This window comes from Prionailurus viverrinus, chromosome X, assembly GCF_022837055.1.
Source record: "Prionailurus viverrinus isolate Anna chromosome X, UM_Priviv_1.0, whole genome shotgun sequence".
NCBI classification, from domain to species: Eukaryota; Metazoa; Chordata; class Mammalia; order Carnivora; family Felidae; genus Prionailurus; species Prionailurus viverrinus.
This window is the reverse complement of record NC_062579.1, coordinates 104,977,418-105,003,113: the sequence shown is the minus strand read 5'-3', so window position 1 is coordinate 105,003,113 and position 25,696 is coordinate 104,977,418. Positions and strand designations below refer to the sequence as shown.

Here is a 25,696-nt window from a genome sequence, read left to right as displayed (position 1 = left end):
CATTGTAAAAAAAAAAAAAAAGAGAGAGAGAGACAGTATAAATCAAATCTGGGAATGTTGCAAGAGTAGACAGATAGTCTAGAATTCATATACTTTGGAAGAAGGGCTTTTTAAATAGTTTTTAAAACCTGTTCTCATAAGCTCAAACAAAAAGATTCTTCCAAGGCAAACAGGCTACTGTTGGTTAACTTTTTTTTTTTTTTTTTTAAGTTAGTGTCAATCTCTGTGGGAACCTGTTCTCTTCAAGATTCTTAAAGAAGTCCTCTAAAGTGAGTGACCTGGTGCATAATAAGGCCTGCCCTCTGCCTGAAGCTCTTAGAACAGTGACTACACTTGTATGGCTTCTCCCCCGTGTGAATTCTTAAATGAATAACAAGGCTCGGTCTCTGTCTAAAGCTTTTCCCACAGTAATTACATTTAAAAGGTCTCTCTTCGGTGTGAGTTCTCTGATGCAAAGTAAGAGCTGTCAGTCTACTGAAACTTTTCCCACAACTGTGACATCTGTGAGGTTTTTCACCCGAATGAGTTTTCAGATGTCTTTTGAGACTCGATCCGTGACAAAAGCTTTTCCCACACTCAAGACATTTGTAGGTTTCTTCTTCAGAATGCGTTCTCTGGTGCCCTATAAGGTGCGACCGTCGAGTGAATCGCTTTTTACACACAGTGCATTCGTAGGGCCTCTCCCCGGTATGAAGCCGTTGGTGTCTATAAAGGTCTGAACTACGGAGGAATCTTTTTCCACACTCAGGGCATTTATGCGGTTCCTCTCCAGAGTGAATTCTCTGGTGCCCTGTAAGCTGCGACTTCCGCGCAAAGCATTTTCCACACTGAGGGCATCGGTGAGGTTTGTCCCCTGGACTCTTTTTCTTCTGGGGTCTGGGGTCGAGAGGCTCTTCTAAGTTGGAATTCTCAGGTTTCTCTCCTGCAGAGGGGTTCGGATGATCTATCAGTTTTGTTAAATCTGTCTGTAGATCCTCCGGGGGACTTTCCCACTGATTTTCCAACTGTACATAGTCTTTTTGCAAAATGGGCCCATGGAGAGCATTCCCCTCTAAAGTAACAATAAACGGATACATATTCTCCAGTTTTTTCTGTTTTGAAGAATCTTCTTCATTTTCTATCCCCATCTCAAAACCTGAGAGAAGAAACAGAAACCGAAGATGTCACTGGGTCCCACAGAGAGGAACACACGAGGGAAAAGGAAGGATTGTATTAAACCACCAGCAGGAATACAGAAACTCCTTGGTAGAATCCCAGACTCTTTACCCTGATGAAGGCCGAATTTTTCTTTTCTTTATTCCATGACGTCAATGAACCATGACTTACCTATCTTGGAGTCAAGTAACTGTTTCATTTCTTTGGAATCTTGTAGTTCCTTCACCCATGCCTCTTCTCGAGGCTCCAATGAAAAGTTCACGTCCAGCTTTGGTATTGGATACCCTGGCCATAAGAAAGATGAGAAGCAGAATAGTTTATGTCATCAAGGGTTTTCTCTGACGACATCTGGGACATGTGGCCGCTTAAGGTCTACTTTCTCCCCAATGACTATGACTCCACCCAAGATCTCTCACAAGAGACTCTCTTTTTTAAAGAGAAAAACAAAACATGTGATGAGAGAACATCCTTTCGTGCTCAATTCAAGGCCATTCTCCTCTATGGGAGGAGAGTAAACCATTTCTGTGTTGAAATCAACACACTACATGATTTCTATATCTAGTCTGATATTCAATTTATTCAGGTCAGAACCAAAATAGGCAGTAAATCTTCATAGAGTTTTGGCATATTTTGGCATAAAACTGAGAAATGCTGTTATTGATACCGAGTGAAGAGAAAGCTAAAAGTTGGGGTTAGGAGGGGCACCTGGGTGGCTCAGTCAGTTAAGTACGTGACCCTTGATTTCTGCTCAGGTCATGAACTCTTGGTTCGTGAGTTTGAGCCCCAAGTCGGGTTCTGTGCTGAGAGCTCAGAGCCTGCGTGGGATACTCTCTCTCCGTCCCTCTCTGCCCCTCCCCCGCTCCTGCACACATGCACGCCCTCTCTCAAAAATAAATACGCTGAAAAAATTAACAAATAAATGTATGCGTTATGAAACTATTTACTAGAATCTTTTCTATTGAGATTTTCAAATAAAATGGAAAATGACTAGGTTGCCAACAAGCAACAGCAGGGTTTATGTGTATTTCAGGGGAAGTCTAGAAGTGCACTCTCTTGAAATTAACCCAAAAAACCATCCAACGGTATTTCTATCAGTCTAAGAACAACTAGAACAAGTTCCTACACTCACTGTCCCCATGTCCTACCACCTCTTTCCCCACTGACAGCTGCTGTGGCTCACATTCTCTTTCCATGACCTTTCCTCACCTTCCTCGGTCTGGCAAAGTATATTGGTCTGCCATAAAGTGTGGGATGAAAACTGTTTCTTGAAATCTAACTGCAGGATGCTGTTTAAACATCAGCAATATTTTTTTAAATAGTAGCATTATTAAAATACATTAGCAAAGGAATGAAAATTTACGTTTCAAAACATTATGTCAAAACATAGGAAGGGGACTAAAATACCTTATTTTATATTTTCATGGAAAATTAAGAATGACAAACAAAAATGCATTTCAAATACAATTTTGTTTAAGTTCACTATATCATTGAGGTGCCCAGGGTGGCTCAGTCTGTGAAGTGTCTGGCTCTTGATTTCATCTCGAGTCAGGGTCTTGCTGTAAGTGAATGTGAGCCCCAGATCGCTGGGGCCTGTCTCTCTGCCTCTCCCCCCATGTGCTCTCTCCTTCGCTCAAAATACATAAGCTTACAAAAAATGAAAAATAAATTCACTGCATTGTTTTTGTTTAGATTGCAAAGCGAAGAGTGGGATCAAAGGGTAACATGGCTCAGGTCAAACAAAACTGGGGGTTCCAGATCAAAGGAAAGCTGCCATGAGGGAAAACTGAAACTTGAAAGAGGCAGACTAGCAAAGGCCTCGGTGTAAAATGTGGATTTATAACCGAAATGTAGTCGGGGAGGTGGATTTCCAACATATCACGAGGAGCTCTGCAGACCTACTTCCCAATGAAACTAGTGACAATTATTAAAAATAAAAAAACAGGATGGGGCGCCTGGGTGGCTCAGTCGGTTAAGTGTCCGACTTTGACTCAGGTCATGATCTCGCGGTCCGGGAGTTCGAGCCCCGCGTCGGGCTCTGTGCTGGCAGCTCAGAGCCTGGAGCCTGTTTCGGATTCTGTGTCTCCCTCTCTCTCTGCCCCTCCCCCGTTCATGCTCTGTCTCTCTCTGTTTCAAAAATAAATAAACGTTAAAAAAAATTGTTTTAATAAATAAAAAAAAAACCAGGGGCACCTGGGTGGCTCAGTCAGTTAAGCGTTATTTGGGCTCAGGTCACGATCTCACAGTTCATGGGATCGAGCCCCGCAATGGGCTCCATGCTGACAGCTAGGAGCCTGCTTGGGATTTTCTCCCTCCAGCTGCCCCTCTCCTGCTCGTGTTCTCTCTCTCAATAAATAAACTTTTTAAAAAATTTAAAAAAATAAAACAAACATTGGTCCTAAGGGCCTACAGCAAACTAGGAAACATCTATTTTTTTTTAATCTGCTAAAATTCACAGGTAATAGGGAGATTCTTTTTTTTTTAAAGTTTATTTATTTTTGAGAGAGAGCCAGAGCACAAGCGGGGGAGGGGCAGAGAGAAAAGGAGACACAGAACCCGGAAGCAGGCTTCAGGCTCTGAGCTGTCAGCACAGAGCCCGATGCAGGGCTCGAACTCAACTCGGAAACAGCGAGATCATGACCTGAGCCGAAGTCAGACCTTTAACTGACTGAGCCACCCAGGCGCCCCGGTAATAGGGAGATTCTTGAGGATTTAAACCACAACAGTTCTCTTTGGTGCCTCTCCCCGCTCCACTCTACACTGGCACAGGGACCGAGGCAGCCTCTCCCCCAGACCCTCCCGAGGGCTATCTTCTTGGAAGGGGCAGGACCTCAGCATTTCTCATCCTACCCCAGCTACCCATTGTTGACTCTAAGGTCCAAACAATCGTGGCTGCAAGGTGGGGACAGCTTTTATCTGCCCAGTCTCTACTGGTGGCATGGAGGAGCTACCCTGGGTGTCCTATTGGTGACAACACTAGAGTACTCCCTGTCTGTCCTTGTAAGGCAGTTGTGATTATAAGACAGTGGTTCTAAGCCTGGAGAGGCAACCCAAGAAGACCTGAGGGCCGGACCTAGTGCTCAGCTGGAAAGTGGCAGTTTCACTTAGAGATAAGCACACCATTTCCCCCACCTCCAGAGCAATGTATCAGAGATTTGGCCTCCGAGAAGCAGGCCTTAAAACAGGTAGCTCCTAATATATTCTCAAAAAAAAAACACCAAACACCTGATTCATTTGCAACAGAGGATGAACATTTAAGCCTAAGGATATTCTAAAAAAGAGCACAGATGATAATGAAAGGCAACAGGAAAGTGTTTGATAGATTTATGGACTAGGGGCGCCTGGGTGGCGCAGTCGGTTAAGCGTCCGACTTCAGCCAGGTCACGATCTCGCGGTCCGTGAGTTCGAGCCCCGCGTCGGGCTCTGGGCTGATGGCTCAGAGCCTGGAGCCTGTTTCCGATTCTGTGTCTCCCTCTCTCTCTGCCCCTCCCCCGTTCATGCTCTGTCTCTCTCTGTCCCAAAAATAAACAAAAAAACGTTGATTTATGGACTATACACCCTAAACCGCAGGCTGACTAGCTTGCCGAAGAGAAGTGGGGAAAAAAGACAAGCTGGGAGGAGCCCTCCTGGGATCACAACAAATCTCAAAACCTGACCTCAGGAGCTAGCCCAACAAAGGTATCTGAAATTGACTAGATTGGTCCAGGGAGAAATTATGCTCCAGGGCATTGCTGAAAACAATAGAGCAATTAGCTGGAAATTAATGGCAGGGTCAGGTCAGGGAAAGAGGCAGCCAAAGAAAGCCCTGTAAAAGTGCTGCCTTTCCAGGGTGACTGTGTGCACATCCGAGCCTGTGCTCCCTGAGGGGCAACATCAAAAGGTTAACATTTCACAGTGGACTAGAGTTGACTGAAGGAACGCAGCCATTACCAAACAAATAAGCAAACAAATAACAATAACAAGCCCTAGGGAGGGGAAAGAAGGACTCCGGAGTTGCTACAATGTTTTATCTAAAATGTCCAGTTTCCAACAAAACATGATGAGCCATGCATGTGGACAGGAAAGTATGACTCATACACTAGAAGAAAAAAAAAAAGAGTGGGGACCGGACTCTGCCTATGTGAGTGACTAGATAGTGAATTTAGCAAAGACTTCAAAGTAGCCATTATGAGTATCCAAGAACGAAACCAATCCATGATTAAGGAAGTAAATTATGATGACAAACAGCATCACATCACATCACATCACATCAAATAGACAATATCAATAAATAGAAAGTATAGTAAGAATCCAGTGGAAATTCTGGAGCTGAAAAGTACCATAATTGAAATGAAAAATTCCCTAGAATGGCTCAAGAATGGATGTGAACTATCAGAACAATCAGTGAACTTGAAGACAGATCAGTAGAGATTATACTATCAGAAGAACAGAGAGAAAAAAAGAATGAAGGGAAGTGAATAGAGCCTCAGAGAAAAGTCGGGTACCACTAGGTGCCATTATAATAGATGTATAATGAGAGAACCAGGAGAGGGTGAGAGAAAGGAGCAGAAAAAAAAAAAAAAAAAACCAAATTGAAGAAACAGTGGTGCCAAACTGCCCAAATGTGTTGAAAACACATTCATCTACACATCTCGGAAGCTAGATGAATTCCAAGCAGGACAAACACAAAGAGATCTTCAAACAGACATATCAGAGAGCCTGGGCGGCTCAGTCAGTTAAGCATCCAATTCGGCTCAGGTCATGATCTCCGGGTTTGTGAGTATGAGCCCCACATCGGGCTCTCTGCTGTCAGCACGGAGGAGCCTGCCTGGGATAATCTGTCTCCCTCTCTCTCTCTCTCTCTCTCTCTGCCCCTCTCCTGCTCTCTCTCAAAAATAAACATTTTAAAAAACCAGACATATCATAGTAGAAATCCTAAAGGTCACATAAAAAGAAGAAAACCTTGAAAGACAGCAAGAGGAAAATGACTTGTCACTTACAAGGGAACTCCAATAAAATTAAAGGCCGAGTTCTCACTAGCAACACTGGAGGCCAGAAGACAGTGGGACAACATATTCAAAGTGCTCAAAGAAAAATGAGAAATTATATCCAGAAGAGCTATCTATAAAAAATGAATTGTGAGGGGCGCCTGGGTGGCTCAGTCGGTTAAGTGTCCAACTTCAGCTCAGGTCATGATCTCCCCATTCATGAGTTCGAGCCCCACGTCGGGCTCTGTGCTGACAGCTCAGAGCCTGGAGCCTGCTTTGGATTCTGTGTCTCCCTCTCTCTCTGCCCCTCCCCCTCTCACGCTCTGTCTCTGTCTCCAAAATAAATAAACATTAAAAAAAATTTAAAAATTAATCTGGAATAACAATATTTCTAATAAACAAAAACTGAGAGAATTCATAGGCAGCAGTCTTGCCTAACAAGAAATACTAAAGGCAGTTCCTCAGTCTGAAAGCTACTGATTCCAAATGGGAATTCAAATCCACACGAAAAAACAAAGGGCACAACAAGGGAGGGTAATTATAAAAGACGGTATAAATACGAATTTCTGCTCCTTTCTTCTCTTAAAAGATTGAGAGAGAGAGAGAGAGAGAGAACGAACAAACAAGCAGGGGAGGGGCAGAGAGAGAGGGAGACACAGCATCTGAAGCAGGCTCCAGGCTCTGAGCTGTCAGCACAGAGCCCGACGCGGGGCTCCAACTCATGAACCCTGAGATCATGACCTGAGCCGAAGTCAGTTGCTTAACTGACTGAGCCACTTAAGTGCCCCTCTTCTCTTAAAAGATTTTAAAAGCAGTGTATAGAACAATATATATGTAGTGCACTGTTGGGCAAATAATCTGTAGAAATGTAATATATTTGCCAATAACAGCACAAATGAGGTGGATGAGCGCAAAACTGTATGGGGGTAAAAAAATGACTCTAATTAATAACTAAAATCCACAGGGAAGATGAAGAAAACCGGAAATATAAATAATGTTAATACAACAAAAGTCATAATATCTATTTGCATTTCTTTCTTCTCTAGCTCTTTTAGAAGCCTTAAAATTATATAAAGTAGTATCTTTAACACTGTATTTTTGGGTTTCTAACATTTTTTGAGGTTTTAACATTTTTAATGCAATATGTATGATAGTAACACCACAAGAAAGGAAGAAAATAGAGGTATATATAAGAAATATTTCTATATTTTACTAGCATGAAATTAGTATAAACCTAAATCTGATTACCTTAAGATGTACATGCTAATCTCTAGAGTAACCACTAAGGAAATAATGTTTAAAAAATAGTGAAAATTGATTTAAGTAAAGTGCTACATTCGAAACATTTACTCAGTGCAAAAGAAAGCAGCAAACGAAGGACAGAGAAACAAAAAAGATATGAGAAATATAGAAAACAAAAAGTAAAATCGCAGATGTAAATTACACCATATCAAAAATCAGGTTAAACATAGATGCATTAAACAACTCAATCAAAAGGCAGAGATCATCATACTAGGTTTTAAAAATCCATCTACATGCTGTCTACAGGAGACACACTTTAGATTCAAAGATACTAACTGAAAGTAAAGGGATGGAAAAAGATATATCATGCAAATAACAACCACAAGACAGCCAGACTGATCACACTAATATCATACAAAATGGACATCAAAACAAAAAAGTTTCTAGAGATAAAGAGGATCAGTTTACAATGGTAAAATGACCAATCAGGAAGATACAACAATTCTAACCATACATGCACTTAAAAACAGAGTACCAAATACATGACTGCAAAAACTGACAGAAAAGAGTAAAAGAAATAGACAATTGAGCAGTAGCAGAGACTTAAATACCTCTTTGCACTACTGGATAGAATATCTAGGCAGAAGATCAACAATAGAAGACAAAAAATTATAATCCTACTAAATGTCACAGACATTTATAGAACATTCCACCCAAGAAGTACAGAATATGTGTTCTTCTCAAGTGCACATGGAAAATTCGCCAGGGCAGTCAAGATGCTATACCATAAAACAAATGTTCAAAAATGTGAAAGGATCACAATTACAAAGTATATTCTCCCACCAAAATGGAATGAAGTTAGAAAAAAATAACAGAAGGGTGCCTGGGTGGCTAGGTTGGTTAAGTGTCCGACTCTTGATTTCAGCTTAGGTCTTGATTTCAGGGTTCTGAGTTCAAGCCCTGCATTGGGCTTCACGCTGGGTATGGAGCCTACTTAAAAAAGAAACAACAGAGAGAAACTTGAGGACTTCATAAATACAAGGTCATTAAACAACACACTCTTAAATAAATAATCAATCATAAAAAAATCAAAAGAGAAATTAGAAATACTTTGAGATAAATGAAAATGAACACACAATATACCACAACTTAGGAATGTACCTAAACCACTGCTTAAAGAGAAATTTATAGCTATGAATGCCTATATTGAAAAGAAAGAAAAATCTGAAATTAATAACCCAACTTTGCACCTTAAAATATTAGAAAAATAAGAGCAAACAAAACCTAAAACAACCAGAAGAAAATAATAAAGATTAGAGCAGGATTTAATGAAACAGAGAACGGTAAAACAATAGAGAAAATCAATAAAACCAAGGTTGGTTCTTTGAAAAAAATTAACAAAATTGACAAATCTTCAGCTAAATTGACCAAGGAAAGAAGAAAGAAAACTCAAATTACTATAATCATAAATGAAAGGGGAACTATTACTACTAACCTTACAGAAATAAAAAGGATTATAAAGGAATAGTATGAACAACTGCACAGAAACAAATTAGATAAATGAAATGCACAAATTCCTGGAAACACAAAAACTACCCAAAATTGATTCAAGAAGAAATATCAAATCAGAATAGACCTATAACAAGTAAAGGTACTGAATTAGTAATCAAGACACTTCTCACAAAGAAAAGCCCAGGTCTGGATGATTCAGTGGTGAATTCTACCAAACATTTAAAGAATTAACACCGATTCTACATAATCTCTCACTGAAAACAGAAGAGAATGGAACACTTTCCAACTCACTGTACTGGCATAAGGAAAGAAAAATGTATCAGTGGAATAGAATTGATAAGCCAGAAATAGCCCTGTCATTTATTGTCAATCCATTTTTGAGAAAGGTACCATGACAATTCAACGGGGAAAGAATACTTTCCTCAACAAATGGTGCTGGGCCAACTAGATATGCACATGTAAAAGAATGATGCTAGTCCCATTTCTCACACCATATACAAAAGTTAATTCATAATGGATCAATGATCTAAATTTAAGAGCTAAATCCACAAGACTCTTAGAAGGAAACATAGGTACAGAGGCACCTGGTGGCTCAATTGGTTGAGCATCCAACTTTTGATTTTGGCTCAGGTCATGATCCCAGGGTCATGGGATTGAGCCCTCTGCTGGGCTCTGCATTGAGCCTGGAGTCTGAGTAAGATTCTCTCTCTCTCTCTCTCTCTCTCTCTCTCTCTCTCCTTCTGGCCCTCCCCTGACTCACGCTTTCTCTCTCTCTTAAAAAAAAAAAAAAAAGAGGGGCACCTGGGTGGCTCAGTTAGTTAAGCATCTGACTTTGGCTCCGGTCATGATCTCACAGTTCGTGGGCTCAAGCCCCATGTTCAGCTCCATGCTGTCAGTGTGGAGCCTGCTTGGGATTCTCACTATCTCTCCTCTCTCTGCCCCTCCCTGTTCGTGCTTTCTCTCTCTCTCAAAAGAAATAAACTTAAAAATATATTTAAAAAAAGAAGGAAACATGGCTATAAATCTTCATGACCTTGAATTAGGCAACAGTTTCTTAAATGTGACATCCAAGGCATAAACAACAAAAGAAAAAAAAACAGAAATTCTTCACAAACACATCCAAAAAATAGAAAAGGAACAAAGACTTTCCCACTCAGTCTATGAGGCCAATAGTACCCTGATAACAAAACCAGATAAAGACAGGACCAAAAAAAAAAAAAAAACACCTACAGACAGTATCTCCGATGAAAATAGATGTAAAAATCTTCAACAAAATACTAGCAAACCAAATCCAGCAACATATAATATGAATTATATACCAGGATCAAGTAATATTTGCATCAGGAATGCAATGTTGGTTTAACATTCAAAAGTTAAGGAAATACACCATTACAAGAGAATAAAAAGTAAAACCATGATCATCTCAATAGACGCACAAAAAGCATGTGACAAAATTCAAGAGTTTTTTTGATAAAAACACTCAATAATCCATGAATAGAAGGGAACTTCCTCACCCTAATAAAAGGAATCAAGGAAAGGCCCACAGCTAACATCATAAATAACAGTAAAAGACTAAATACATTTCCCCTGAGATCAGAAACAAGACAAGGATGTCCGGTCTCACCACTTACATTGAATATTGTACTGGAGGTTCTAGCCAGGGTAATTTGGCAAGGAAAAGGAAGAAAAGGTATCTAGATTAGAACAAGATAAGTAAAGCTATCTCTTTTTTCAGATGACATAATCTTTGATATAGAAAATCCTAAGGAACCCACTAAAAAATAATTTGAACTATTAAACAAGTAGGATTACAGGACTCAAGATCAATATGCAAAAATTAATTATAATCCTATATAGAGAGATATTAAGTTTATTTATTTTGAGAGAAAGAGAGCACATGCACGGGAAGGGCAGAGAGAGAAAGGGAGAGAGAGAATCCCAAGCAGGCTCCATGCTCAGTGCATAGCCCAATGCGGGGCTAGAATTCACAAACCGTGAGATCATGACCTGAGCTGAAACCAAGAGTCAGATGCTTAACCGACTGAGCCACCCAGGCACCCTGTAATCCTATATATTTTTAATGAACAACCCAAAAATGAAATTAAGAAAACAGTTCCTCTGGAAGAACTATTAAAAAGAATACTTGGGAACAAATTTCATAACAGCAGTGTAAAAACTTATACTTGGGCAACTATAAAAAATGTAAAAAAAAAAAAGAAAGAAAGAAAATCTAAATAAATGGAAAAGCACCACATGTGTATGCATCACAAATTTAACACTGTTAACATGGCAATACTCCCCAAACTTATCTACAGATTCAACACAACCCCTATGAGAATCCCAACTGACTTCTTTGTAGAAACCGATAAGCTGATGCTAAATATCACATGGAATTGTATCAAACTCAGAACAGCCAAGACAATCTTGAAAAACAAAAGCAAAGTTGGAGCCCTCACACTCTCATATTTCCAAACTTACTGGAAAGCAATAATAAAGACAGTGTGGTATTTCCATAAGAATAGACATATAGATCACTAGACTAGAGCTGACCGTCCAGCAGTAAACCCATATACCTGTAGTCAACTGATTTTGGACAAGAGTTCCAAGTCCATTCAATGTGAAAAGAATGAGCCTTTTAGCAAACCATGCTGAAACAACTGAATATGTGAGAATATATGTAAATATACATATTATTTGGGCCGCTACTGTGCAACTTATACAAAAATTAATTGAAAATGAATCAAAGCATTAAATGCAAGCTAAAACTATAAAACTCCTAGGAGAAAATTTAGGGGTAAATTTTCATGACCTTGTATCAGGCAATGGTTTCTTAGGTATGACATAAAAAGCACAAGCAACAAAACAAAAAAATAGTTAAACTGGACCGCATCAAAATTAAAAAAAAAAAAGAACTTGCGTGCCACAAAGGACACTATTAAGAAAGTTAAAAGACAGTCACAAAACATGAAAGACTACTTATAAGTCATATATCTCATAATAGACTTTTATCTAGAATATAAAAAGATCATACACAACTCAATAATAAAAACACATATAATCCTACTTAAAAATAGGCAGGGGTGCCCAGCTGGCTCACTTGTTAGAGCATCCAACTCTTGATCTCAGGGACCGGAGTTCAAGGCCCACGTTGAGTGTGAAGCCTACTTAAAAAAAATAAAAAAATAAAAAACAAAAAAAGGCAAAAAATCTAAATAGGCATTTCTCCAGTGAAGATACACAAACGCCCAATAAGCCCATGAAACGATGCTCAACACCATTATAGTCTTTGAAGAAACACTTCACACCCACTAAGATGGCCAGAATAAGAATCTCAGATTCTTCTCAAGTGCATATGAGACAGTTTCTGGGATGCAGATGGTATGTTAGGCCACAAATTCGTTTCTATATATTTAAAAACACAGATCTCATTCAAAGTACTTACTCTGACCACAATGGAATGAAGTTAGAAATCAGAACAGAAGGAAAATTGGAAAATTGACAAATTTGTGAAAATTAAATAACACCCTGTTAAATAACCAATGGATGCAAGAAGAAGTCACAAAGAAAATTAGAAAATACTTAGAGATCAATGAAAATGAAAATGCAAAGTACCAAAACTTTTGAGACATAATGAATGCAGGGCTAAGTAGGGAATTTATAGCTATAAATACTTACATTAGTAAACAAAAAAAGCCCAAAACAGTAACATAACTTTACAACTTAAGGAACTAATAAGAAAAGAAAAACACTAAGCCCAAAGCAGAAGGAAGGAAACAATAAAGATCAGTCAGAGATAAACAAAATAAAGACTAGAAAGACAATAGAGAAAATCAATGAAACCAAACATTGGCTTTTTGAAAAGATGAATGAACTTGACAAACCTTTAGCCAGATGAACTAAGACAAAGAGACAAAGAGAAAGAAGGCAAAAATTGTTAAAATTAAAATTAAAGTCGGGATATTTCCAATCATTCTCCAGAAATAAAAACAATTACAAGACAGCACTATGAACAACCGTATACAAACCAATTGGATAACCTAGATGAAATGGATAAATTACCAGAACCACAAAACCTACCAAGACTACATAACAAAGAAACAGAAAGATCTGAATAGACCTATTCAGTAAACTAGTAGAGAGAGTGAAGCAGTAATCAAAAATCTCCTGACAAAGAAAAGCCCTAGACCTGATGGCTTCACTGGTGGATTCTACCAAACATTTAGGGAAGAACTAATATAAATCTTTCTCAAACTTTTCCAAAAAAAAAAATGAAGGGGGGGAAGCACTTTCCTCATCCTCTGAGGCTAACATTACCCTGATACCAAAGCCAGAAAAGACACTATAAGAAAATGACACAACAATATCCCTTATGAACATTGATACAAAAAACCCTGAACAAAATATTAGCAAACTGAATTCAGCAACATATTAAAAGGATTATATAACATGACCAAGTGATATTTGCTTCTAGAATGCAAGGCTGCTTCAACATATGAAAATCGGTCAATGTAATATACCACCTTAACAGAATGAAGGGAAAAAAAACACACCATTTCAAATGATGTGGAAAAAGCATTTTGACAAAATTCAACATCCTTTCATGATGAAAAAAAAAAACAAAACCACTCAACACAATAGGAACAGAAGGAAATTACCTCCACATAAATAAAAGCCATATATGAAAAACCCACCGGGAACATCACACTCAGTGGTAAAAGGCCGAAAACTTTCCCTCTAAGTTGAGGTAGAAAGCGAGCATGCCTGCTTTGGCCACTCTGTTCGACACAGTACTGAAAGTTCTAGCCAGAGAAATTAGGCAAGAAAAAGAAGTAAAAGGAATTGAAACTGAAAAGGAAAAAGTAAAATGATTTCTATTGGCAGATTATATGATCTAGTATGTAGAAACCTTGAAGATTCCATTAAAAAACGGTTAACATAAATAAATGAATTCATCAAAGTACCAGGAATACAAAATGAACCCGCAAGCATCAGTTCCATCTCTATATACTAACGATGAACAATGAACAATTCCAGAAATTATGAAAACAGTGCCATTTACAATAGCATCAGAAAGAATAAAATACTTAGGAATTAAGTACATCAAAGACTTGTACCACAAAAATGACAAAGCATTGGTAGAATAAATTAAAGAAGATATAAATAGGAGCGCCTGGGTGGCTCAGTTGGTGGAGCAGCTGACTTTGGTTCAGGTCATGATCTCGTGGTCTGTGAGTTTGAGCCCCACATCGGGCTCTGTGCTGACAGCTCAGAGCCTGGAGCCTGCTTTGATTCTGTGTCTCCCTCTCTCTCTCTGCCCCTCCCCTGCTCTCACTCTGTGTGTCTCTGTCTCTCTCAAAAATAAATAAATATTTTTTAAAACAAAAAAAAAGAAAGAAAGAAGATCACATCCCATGTTCATGGATTGGAAGACTTGATACTATTAAGATGTCAATACTACCAAAAGTGATCTACAGATTCAATACAATCTCTATGAAAATCCCAATGGTACTTTGTTTGCATTAATAGCAAAACCCATACCTAAAATGATATGGACTCTACAGGGACGCCCAAACAGACAAAAATTCGCGGAAAGGAAGAACAAAGCTACAGGACTCACACTTCCTGATTTCAAAACTTACTAGCATATAGACTAATGGAATAGAACAGACAGCCCATACATAAACCTTAATATATATGGTGAAATGATTTTTAACAATGATACCAAGATTATTCAATGGAGAAACAATACTTTTTTCAACAAATGGTGCTGGAAAAACTGGATATGTGTGTGCAAATGAATGAAGTTAGAACCTTACATAACAGCACGTGCAAAAATTAACACAAAACAGATCAAAAACCTAAAGTCAGGACCTAAAATTATGAAACTCTTAGAAGAAAACATAGGGGAAAGCTTCATGACACTGGATTTGGCAATTATTTCTTGGATATGACACCTAAAGTATAGGCAACAAAAGAAAAGGTAGACACAGAGTAGCTCATGAAAAATTTAAAAATTTATCCATCAAAAGACAGTTTCAACAGAGTAAAAAGGCAACCCACAAATGGGAAGAATATCTGCAAATCATATCTGATAAGGGATTAATATCTAGAATATACAGAGAATTCTAAAATTCAACAACAAAGCACATTCCGTGTTTGAAATGTACAAAGGGAAATAAACTTTAAAAAAAAAAAATGGGACATCCGGGTGGCTCAGTCGGTTAAGTATCCAACTCTTGGTGTGGGCTCAGGTCATGATCCCGTGGTTTGTGAGTTCGAGCCCAGTGGCAGGCTCTATGCTGACAGCATGAAGCCTGCTTGGGATTCTCTGTCTCTCCCTCTCTCTGCCCCTCCCCCACTCATGCTCAGGCTCACGCTCCCTCTCTCAAAATAAACAAATAAACCTTAAAGAAAAGGAAATGCTCAAGGATTTGAACACACATTCTCCAAAGAAGATATACAAATGGCCAATAAGCACTTGAAAAGATGTTCCATGTCACTAACATTTGGGAAACACAATTCCAAATTACAGTGAGATACCACCTCACATCCAATAAGCAACAGAAAATAACAAGTGTTGATGAGGCTGTGGACAAACTAGAAAAGTTACGCACCATTGGCGGGAATGTAAAATGGTACAACTACTGTGGAAACCGGTGCGGCTGTTCCTCAAAAAATTAAAAACAGAATTGCCGTATGATTCAGCATTTCCACCTCTAGTTGTATACCCAAAAGAAGTAAAAGCAGGGTCTCAAAGAGATATTGGCATAGTAGCTAAAACATGGGAGAAAACTAAGCATACATTTATGGAAAATAGAGAAAATGCAGTAGGTACGTACAATGGCATATTATTTAGCCTTTACTTGGACGGAAATACTGCCATATGCTACAAAATGGAGGAACCCTCAGAACATGGGTTAAGTGAAATAAGCCAGTCACAAAAAGACAAATACTGTATGAGTCCATGTAGATGAGGTACGCAGAGTGGTCAAATTCATAGAGACAGAAAGCTGACTGGTGGTTTCCAGGGCTAGAGACATGGGCAATTATTTGTTTAAATGAGTATGGGGTTTCAGTTTTACAAGGTGAAAACAGTTATAGAAACGGATGTTAGTAGTGGTTTGACATTAATAATGCACTCAATACCACTGGACTATACACGTGACAATGATTAAGATGGTAAATTTTATGTTACGTGCATTTTATAACAATAAAAACAACTGAAAAGGGGAAAACAGGCTTCTTGAGCAGGGTCATTAGCTTACAGGGTTTTTAATCCCATCTGATGTACCCTGCTTTGTTCTCGGCTCCTCCCAGAGAGGCGTCCCTCCTCCCACGCTTCATCACAGTGGTCCCCTGCCATCCAGCAGTGGGTGTTTCTGACCCACCCCCAGACCTGGAGAGCGCTTCAGCTCTCAAAGTACAAACCTCAGAAAGGAAATAAAACCCCTGCCTTACCGGGGTCCAGGAAGGGCTGGCACTCCTCAGCGGCACCATAGCTCAGCTCCTGCAGCCCTGCCTGTGGGATCCAAGGCTCTGCCACTGGGCCCTCCGGGGCAGGTCCCATTACTTGGAGTGGGGGTGACTCCAGGTGGATGTTTGGTGGTACGTGTGCCGTTCCCACCGGTGCCAGTTCTTCCAAGAGCATTTCCTGCCTATCGATCTGGGGCAAATGGCAGAACCCATCACTCTAAAGTCTAGACCAGCAATGCCCGGTAGCGACAGTGTGACCCGTGTACGTCATTTTGCGTTTGCAGTACCCGCATAAACAAAGAAGAAAGCGATGAAGTCAATCTTAATAACATGCCTCGGTTAACCCAGTACCGCTAAAATACCCTAAGTTCAGAACGTAATCAACGCCAACCATTACTAGGGAGATATCTCACCTACTTTATTTCTCATGCTCAGTCTTCTGAATGTGGCCAGCATTTTCCACTTAGAGCGCATCTCAGTTTGCACTGGTCACATCGCTAGCGCTCAAGGGCCACCCACACTTGGCTGGTGGCGGCCGTACTGGGCAGTGCACGATTAGGCCGCAGGCACGTAAAATCTGCTATCGTAAGCCAAACCCAGAGGACAGAGAGAGGAAGGGAAACCATAAATTCCTTGCGCCCTGGGGCGGGCGCAGGAAATTTTGCAAGGCTCCGGTTCAGTGAGGCTCACTGCACAGCCCCGTCAACACACAACACCGGGCACCTAAGGCCCAACCCGAAGCCCTTTCTCCCTCCTGCCACAGGTTCTGCCCTGTGCCCTTCTGAGCAGGGGACAGCAGCGCCACCACCACAGGGTGACGTGGCATGAAGGCAGGTGGCCGGCGGCATTCAGTGGGCAGAGACGGGAGTATATACCGTTCACGGTGCGGCACTGCTCCGGGTCCCCGCCAACTCTGTAGTTCCCCCTCAAACTTCCATCCAGGTAAAAAGAACCTGTCAAGGACTTCACACTGTGGCTCATATACACACCAAATAGTTTTGCATATGGTAGCGTGACCTGAATTTTCTAGGAAAGCCCTACCTGGGAAATCAGACAACCACTGTATTCCTTGTTGTTCAGATTGACTGACGCTCGTCGCCACTGTGGAAAATCACACGACCAGCGGTGCCACCCAGTGTTTGAGCTGTCCCAGTCTGAACTGGTGCCTGTCGCCTTCCCGGTGACTTTATGCACAGATGCGGGCATCTGACAACTTCAAGTCTTCTGTGCAGTCAAGCCCGAAAAGGGAGTGTGTTCAAATGCTGATTCGGTTATGGCAAACTATGTCCCCTTTCCTTGATATCCTTTCTAGACTCCACCTGACCCGGGCTGGCAACATTTTCTTATAGTCATATATTAAATAATTTACACTTTATGGGTCATGTTGGTCTATCACCTACACTTCTTGTATTTAACAACCTTTTAAAAAGGTAATAACCATTATTAGCTCATGGCCTGCATAACAACAGGCCTGGCGCTGCATTTGGCCCACAGACCACTTATTGTAGTATTGTTTTTGATTTTGTGTGTATGTAAGGTTACATTATATGTAAATTTCGTTTCAGGACAGCAGAAGAGACATTACTAAGTATTTGTTACAGAATAGAAGCTGGGTTTAATAGTTGAGAATCACGGAACCATATGCCAATTCCAGCAGAAGGAAAAAATGAAAATCATTTCAGGGAAAGCACGGGGTTGGAATTGAAATGTCTGATCTAGTATCAGACGTCTCTGCTACTTCTATCTAATTACCAAGATCCCAAACTCTTCTCACCTGCTGATCTGGAATCTCAAGTTCTCTCTGTAAGTCTTCTATCAGCGACACAACTCTTTCTCTATTCTCTGGGCAATGTTCCCTCACCCAGGTCTCGATCTCTGTGGGCAGGATGGTTAGGAACTGCTCCAACACCAACAGCTCCAGGATTTGTTCCTTAGAGCGCATCTTTGGCTTGAGCCATTGACAGCAAAGCTCCCAGAGTTTGTTGAAGGCTTCATGAGGCCCGGCTGCTTCTTTGTACTGGAACTGCCTGAAGCGCTGGCGGAAGACTTCACAGTCCGCGTCATAGTCTTGAAACACAGAGCCCTGATTCAAGGAAGCCTGGATTGCACAACCCAGGGCCACAGCCATCGCCCCCTTCTGGCCGTGTGCAATTTCTCTGGGGCCTGAAGTCTCAGATTCCAGTATTTCTTTGTGTACGTGTGTCAAGGGGGAGCCACCCACAGCTGAGGACAGGACAAAAGGAAAAGAGAAACAGCAGTGATTACCAGAAGCCATACTTACTTCCCTTAACTTGTTTACATTCCGCCAAAGCCCTAAAGCAGCAGACCTTAATCTTTTCTGGTGATTCTGAGACTCTAACGAAGGCCAGGGAATCACTTCCTAGAAAAATACACATACACATCTAATGCTGCATCCATTTTCCAAACATTTACAAAATGTTCTACGCCCTACACGGACCCTCTAGAACTGTGCTGCCCAATATGGTAGTCACAAGTCCCATGTGGTAGATTCAGTTCAAAGTCATTGAAATTAAAAATGCAGTCTCTCATTCATACTAGTCACATTTCAAGTGCTCCACAGACATTGCTGTAGAAAGTTCTACTCGATAGTGCGACTCTAGAATTCCATTGACCCAAGGCTAAGAACCTCTTCCCTTAAATGAACCACCCTAGATGTGCTGCCCTGTGACTATACTCCCAAGCTAATACAAGCTATTTTCTGTCTCTGAATATATACAGGCCACAAAAGAAATAGGGGAGCAGTGGTGAACCACCCTGAAAGTCCCTGTGCTATTGAGGAACGCTTGGTTGCCTTAAATAACAGGCATCTTAGGAGAACCACACCTCCAAAGGCTCCAAATCTGCAACCTTTCATTCTTCTCCACTCAAGGCGTGTGTACTTCAGCCCACATCAGCGTGACCCTCATCCTGCTATGGCATGCCTGCTGGCTTTCTCATGAGAAAAATACACTACATCAGGGCAGGCCATCAGCCATCTGGGCTGCATTAATTCCGAAGACCACTGATGGCATTCATGTTGCTAAGTCCAAGTGCTGTTCTCGGCTTCCTGCATTTATTAGGTCAGGTAGCCCTCACCCAAAGAGAGGAGGTGGGGACTAGTATTGTGCCATGAATTCAGATGAGGGAACTGAAAGTTGAGGCTCAAGAGGACTGAATAACTTGTCCCATGTCACCCAGTAAATGCCAGACAGAAATGGTGACAAGGTTAGAATGAACAGATTCCTGCAACGCTCATGTCTAAAAACATCCAAATGTTCTTAGGGCAATGCCTGAGGTCACAGACGTGTCTCAATACCAGCACCCACCCTAAGCTATGGGTCCTCTCTCTCTCTCCGAATTTGCCAAGATGCCTCAGGTACCTGTCCTCTTCCCTGGAGTGGGACAATGAAAAAAATACTCATGATCTTCCTACCTAGTCATCCCAGATGTACACTGTGATCCTATCACTCCTTATCTCGATGGTAAACTGGACTTCAGCGGCAGACCATCCAGGCGGGATAACCTGCTCGCTTTGTGAGCCTGACACCCAGCGCTTCTGTCTGTAACATGAAAATGATGATAGCGTCGATTTCACAAAATTTCCTGTGTCGGATGCAACTGCACGGAAGCGAACGACAGCATGCGGGGCACAGAGGAAGCACTCAGGAAAGGTTATTGTCCCGAGCACTGATTCCTAGAAAGCTTCCCCATCTCCCGCCTAGGCACCTAACCGTCGCTGGAGGGCATCCAGGAACTCGGCCGGCTGGGGCTGTGGACCCGCCCTTACCGTGCTCAGCCTCGCAGCCCGCAGCCCTCCCCAGACGCGCCGAACCCTCCACCACGTCCACCAGGGCCCTGACCGTCCCGCTGTCCCCCCATCCGCCCTTCCGCAAAGAAACGTCACTGCACCCCGGGACTCACGGCTTCTCCCCAAAAGCCGCCAGAGCGAGCCTGCTCTCGCCCGGCCCACGGATAGAGAGGTGTTTGCAGAGCGGGCACTCGGAGAAAGGCGAGGGGGGACACGTCGTGGGAACGTCTAAAAGCCAGTCACAAATCGGCTGCCTGGGGCGCGAGCATGGCCCCAGCGCGCTCCCGCCCACGATGTCCCGCCGCCTCGAGGGGCGATCCCGGTCTCGGACAACCTCGGGAAGGCCCGGCCCGGTCGCAGGGAGCGGTGGTAGGGTCCCGGCCGGACAGCGGCCCGCCGCCCGTCGCTCGCCCCTGCACACGCCGCGGGGTCAGAGCTGGCGATGGACGGTTGCCGTAGCCCCAGCAGCACCCGAGCACCTCCGCCCGCGCCCGCGCCCCAGGGACGGCCACGCCCTCTGGCCGCTCGGGGACTCACCGCCTCGGCGCCCACGGCTCTCCCAGGCTCCCCGGGGCAGCTGCGCAGGGCGCAGGCGCGCGCCCGCCTTTTGGACTACATTTCCCGGCAGGCCCCGAAACACCCGCCAGCCGTCTGGGCCCCTTAGCAAGCTGACGTGGGAGGGGTCGCCACTTCCTTGGCCTCCCCTGGGCCTCCAGCCGCTATGGAAGCCTTCCCGTTTCCGGTCTTAAGTGCCTCTGGAGCCCAGGGGCTTGGGTGGGACGTTCCCGGTTCCTATTCTAGGGAGGGCTTCTCTCCCCGTAACCCTACAGAAATCAGAGCGGTAGGGACCTCCGTTAACTCTGTTAGGACTGGGTCACTGATTCCCAAACCTCTCTGTGCAGGAAGAATTTCTTGGGAGAGCCTGGGAAAACTACAGATTTCTGGGCCCCTTCCCAACACCCTGAAGGACGGCAGCTTGCATGAGCTCGAGAATTCGCATTTTAACAACCTTTCCTGGGCTTAGGACTCTGGTCAGGCTCTCACAGATCGCAGTGGCCTTGGGCTACCTTTCTAGTTTCTTCTCTTGAAGACCCGAGCTTCAACCTCGCTACCCTGTGTGCTCCTCTCTGCCTACCGCCGCCACCCACGGGCTTCTGGGACTTTGGGTTCGCCCAGTGGCCCTGCCTCTTGTCTTCTGATTCGTGCCTCCCGAGCCCCGCGCTTAGGTCACATTTCCCCTCCTGGGTGAGTTGGCCCAAGGCCAGAGGGGATGCTGTTCCTGGGAGATCTAGTCCTCACATTGGTCCTCAGTTAGTGCTGATGGTGTTCGGACGCCAGACTTTAGTGCTGGTACTTCCCTCGTGGGACCAGGGCCTAGTCCTGCGTGGGCCCTGGACGGAGAGCCTCCTGTGATTGTGCCTCCCAGACCTGGGCGGAAGTGAGATGAGGGACCAGGCGTCCCACCGCCCCGAACACGCAGAGGCCCGGGCACTGGAGACAGCTCCCCCCGGGTCGGAGTTGGGCTGGTGGGCTGGGACTGGGGGCCAGGGGCATGCGGATCCTGCACATGCTGTTTATTGTCGCACGGGGCTCCGGACACCGTTGCCGGAGGTCGCGGCTGGTTTCGGGGTCAGGATGTCTAGGAACCTGACCATGGCATCTGGCCCAGGCTCCCAGGAGCAAAAAGGGCCCCTGTTGTGACACCCCAGGAGTTACTGTGCCTACAGTGAGGACCTGCCCTGCCCACCCACCCGCTTGCCCCCCGCACCTGATGGCCCAGACTGGTGGCCTCCCACTTGCGTTTCTGTGGCTCCTGGCGCTAGGTCCCTGGAAACCGTCAGGCGGCTCCTGGAGCTGTGTCACTCCTGGGTGGCTTTGGCCTGAGACGCGCACAGGCCCTAGATCTGTTGGTGTCTGAGCGGTCCCTGGCCCTCCTGTCCCCGGACATCCACAGCCAGGTGCAGAAGCTGTTTCTGCCTCTTGCAGCGTCTATGCAGAGAGCTTGAGAGATGAGGGAATAGGTGAGAGAGAGGGACAGAGAGAGTGCTTTTATCTGGTTTGGTTGGCCCCGAAGACTGGGACACCACGGAGACTTACTTCCCCATTCGGATTTTCTTGATTCCCCGGAGTAGAGCTTACTTGGGCAAGTGACTTTTTCTGCTTTCGTCTGGAACTGTGATCCTCCAGATTTTCCCCAGGCGCAGAGTGAACGGGGAAGAGGGCTTGTTCCACAGGGAGGCAGTGTTGCTGCTACAATGGTCAGTGTCCACTCGAGGTAGATCCTAGGGGTTCAGGTCCTGGCTCTGCTCACTGCCCACTGACGATGTGACTTTGGGCAGGTGACCGTTGCCCCTTGGGCCTCGCTTCCCGCGTGGCTCAAAGGCTTATGTGGTGGTTTTGAGGACTAAAGGGGGACCACCGTGTACGTTTGACGGCACTGCTGGCATGTTGGTGCTTAAAACTGTTAGCTGGCCTGGCCTGGTGGCCAAACCTGTAGGTCCAGCTGCCCCGGAGGCTGAGCCAAGGAGGATCACTGGAGCGCAGGAGTTCTGGGCTGGAGAGAGCTATGCTGGCGGGGTGCGTGGGCCAAGGTCGCCATCTCTTTGGTTAATCTCTCAGAAGCGAGAGACCACCAGGTTACCCGAGGAGAGGCGAACCCACCCAGGCCGGAAACTGAGCAGGTGAAAATTCACAGGTGGACCAGCAGTGGACTTGTGCCTGTGAATGACCTCCGCCCTCCATCCTGGGCAACATAGGGAGACCCGTCTCTAGACAAACACAACGGTTAGCCGTTGTTACCTTAGGGTCAGCAGTCCGGTCCCGTCCGCAGAGCTGGGTCTCAGTTGACGGTGAGCCCAGAAAAGCAGTTTGGCTTGAGGCGCTGAAGTCATTACCCCCACACCCCCCCCCCAAGTCAGGTTATCCAGCAGTGAGGAATGGGAGAACTGGTGGGGGAAGGAAAGAGGGAGTGGAGTACATCGGAAGATGTATGGGGGGAAGGTGTGCACTGGGAACGTCTCCCCACACGCTCCACATACAATCACATGCACACATTTCCACTCTTGAAGCCATTTGAAGCTCTCGTGGGGTCCAAAGTGACAAACCGGTCGTCTGTTATGAAAGTTTGTCCTCAGATCCCTGTAAGAATTTCCCTTGCCGTTTGGCCCTTTTATGATAAGTGATGGCAGGTTGGCTTTTAGGTCACAAACAATGGGCTGGGAACAGACATGCTTTCCAGGGAAACTTTGCCTCAGGGAACAGCGTTAACATCACTGAGCTTCAAGCTGTGGCCAGTGGACACTCAGGGAAGCCCTGAAGCCTAGAGTAGTTGCTACTTCTGGTTCGTTAGGTCTAATCAGCTTATCATCATCAATATAGTAGTTCTTGGTGATGTCTTGTGGAAGGGAACGTTGATCAAGATTCCCGGAACTAGAGGTGCCTCGGTGACTTAGTCGATTGAACGTCCAGCTCTTGATTTTGGCTCAGGTCCCGGTCTCGCAGTTCATGGGTTCGAGTCCCGTGTCGGGCTCTGCATTGAGACTTTGGAGCCTGCTTGAGATTCTCTCTCCCTGTCTCTCTGCCCCTCCCCTGCTCGCTCATGCACTCTCTCTCTCTAATATATAAACTTTTTGGGGCGCCTGGATGGCGCAGTCGGTTAAGCGTCCGACTTCAGCCAGGTCACGGTCTCGCGGTCCGTGAGTTTGAGCCCCGCGTCGGGCTCTGGGCTGATGGCTCAGAGCCTGGAGCCTGCTTCCGATTCTGTGTCTCCCTCTCTCTCTGCCCCTCCCCCGTTCATGCTCTGTCTCTCTCTGTCCCAAAAATAAATAAACGTTGAAAAAAAAATAAAAAAAAAAATAATATATAAACTTTTTTTTAAAAGCTTAAAAAAAATAAATTTTAAAAAAAGTTCCAGGGACTAAATGAGGACACAGATTTAGAAGTTGACAAATGCCCGAGGTGGGACAATGAAAATGTATTGCTGGCCTTGCTGGCTGAAATCAAATGGCTTCTGGTGGTATTTACTAACAGTTATCGAGGAAACACATTTGCCAGGAGCTGCATACCAGGTACCAGCAATGAAACCACATCTGAAATAGTACCTGTAACTGTGGCCCCCACCTGGGCGAGTTTACGGTAAGGCACTGTCATCCTCCAGGATGCATCTGGTGTCTACACAGGCTAAATCAGCAAAGTGAATTGGGGCACAGTGGGAATCGCCATTCCTACGTGTTTCAGGTCCTTGGTGGTGGCACTCACCCCTGAAATCCCTCTAAGAATGTGGCATTGCTTCTGGATTACTACTTTTCGTAAATAAAGGAAGTTCTAGTGGTTTCCACTTGGCCTTTCTCACCATAATAGCTGTCACTCCATAGGTCAGGGAAGAAGTGTGGGTATACCTGTTCCAGTTATAGTCTGAAACGGGGGAAATAATCATAGGGTGCATTTGGGGACTTAATGGGCCCTCTGTGAGACAGTACTAAGCTAAAACTGCATTAATCACCTGACCTCCATGAGCCCCCACTCTGACTGGTGGGCCACAGCAATGCTTTGGGTCTGCTGGAATTAGTGTCAGCTCAGAAGCAGTGTTCATTACTCCCCCAAAGGTCTGCTCATCTCCTTTTCCCTAATGCACAGTCACCCTGGTAATAGGCCGTAGGTCCCTTCGGGGGAAGGCTGGCTGAAAGATTAACATTCTATATTTTTGGCAGTGTAGTGAGGTCTTTCCTTAGGGGCCTTGTGTCCCCTTCATTCAAAGGGAGCTGGGTATAAAAACTGGCTCAGGGCACCTGAGTGGCTCAGTCAGTTGAGTGTCCGACTTCGGCTCAGGTCTTGATCCCACGGTCTGTGAGTTCGAGCCCCGCGTCGGGCTCTGTGCTGACAGCTCAGAGACTGGAGCCTGCCTCGGATTCTGTGTCTCCCTCTCTCTCTGACCCTCCCCCGTTCATGCTCTGTCTCTCTCTCTCTCTCTCTCTCTGTGTCAAAAATAAATAAACATTTAAAAGAATTAAAAAAAAAACTGGCTCAAATCTGGCAGTCGGTTGAGGGGCTGTGACTGTTTTGGTCAATCAATTTCAACTTCTGCACACTCAACCGGGAACACTTCCACTTAAATAGCTCAAGTAAGAATTTAGTAGACTGTCCATTTGCTTCTCTTCAAGGGACACCATGATCAACTATGACACAAAGCTCATCCCTGGATTTTGGTGGAGGGCATACACTGTGCACTGTCCAAGTTTTCCAACTTTTCTGTGTGTAGACAATCCTCATGAGAAAGAGTCGGGGAAAGTCTTTTAAAAATACCATGGTTCATGCCCACCCAGGGACACACACAAAAAAGGGGAAACCTCATAAAACAAGACCCGTGTACCTTATGATCACAAGCACATTGAAGTACAGGGGAAGGAAGAATCACCCTTCAACCTGCTTTCATGCACCAAGTACACGAAGTGGTCACAACTGTGAAAACATCGACACTAATTCTGCAAAGGGGTCACAGTTAGTTTCTGTTTCCTTTTACTGGGACCATCTCCACTGTCACCAT

At 44.1% G+C, this 25,696-nt stretch overlaps 1 protein-coding gene across 3 annotated transcripts; it reads right to left on the bottom strand.

Moving 5' to 3' along the window:
- Window positions 1-208: 208 nt before the first annotated feature.
- Window positions 209-20,719, bottom strand: ZNF449 (zinc finger protein 449). 3 transcript variants are annotated; one of them, XM_047844902.1, is made up of 5 exons: window positions 20,692-20,719; window positions 18,121-18,569; window positions 16,332-16,536; window positions 1,327-1,440; window positions 209-1,135 (listed from the first exon to the last, which is right to left on the bottom strand). In XM_047844902.1, exons 2-5 carry the CDS (start codon window positions 18,472-18,474, stop codon window positions 252-254), a joined length of 1,557 nt encoding a protein of 518 aa, XP_047700858.1. In that variant the 5' UTR covers window positions 18,475-18,569; window positions 20,692-20,719; the 3' UTR covers window positions 209-251. The 3 variants fall into 3 exon arrangements, with proteins under 3 accessions (XP_047700858.1, XP_047700859.1, XP_047700860.1); XM_047844903.1 differs by lacking the exon at window positions 20,692-20,719 and adding an exon at window positions 20,268-20,640; XM_047844904.1 differs by lacking the exon at window positions 20,692-20,719 and adding an exon at window positions 19,780-20,198.
- Between the last annotated feature and the right edge of the window lie 4,977 nt (window positions 20,720-25,696).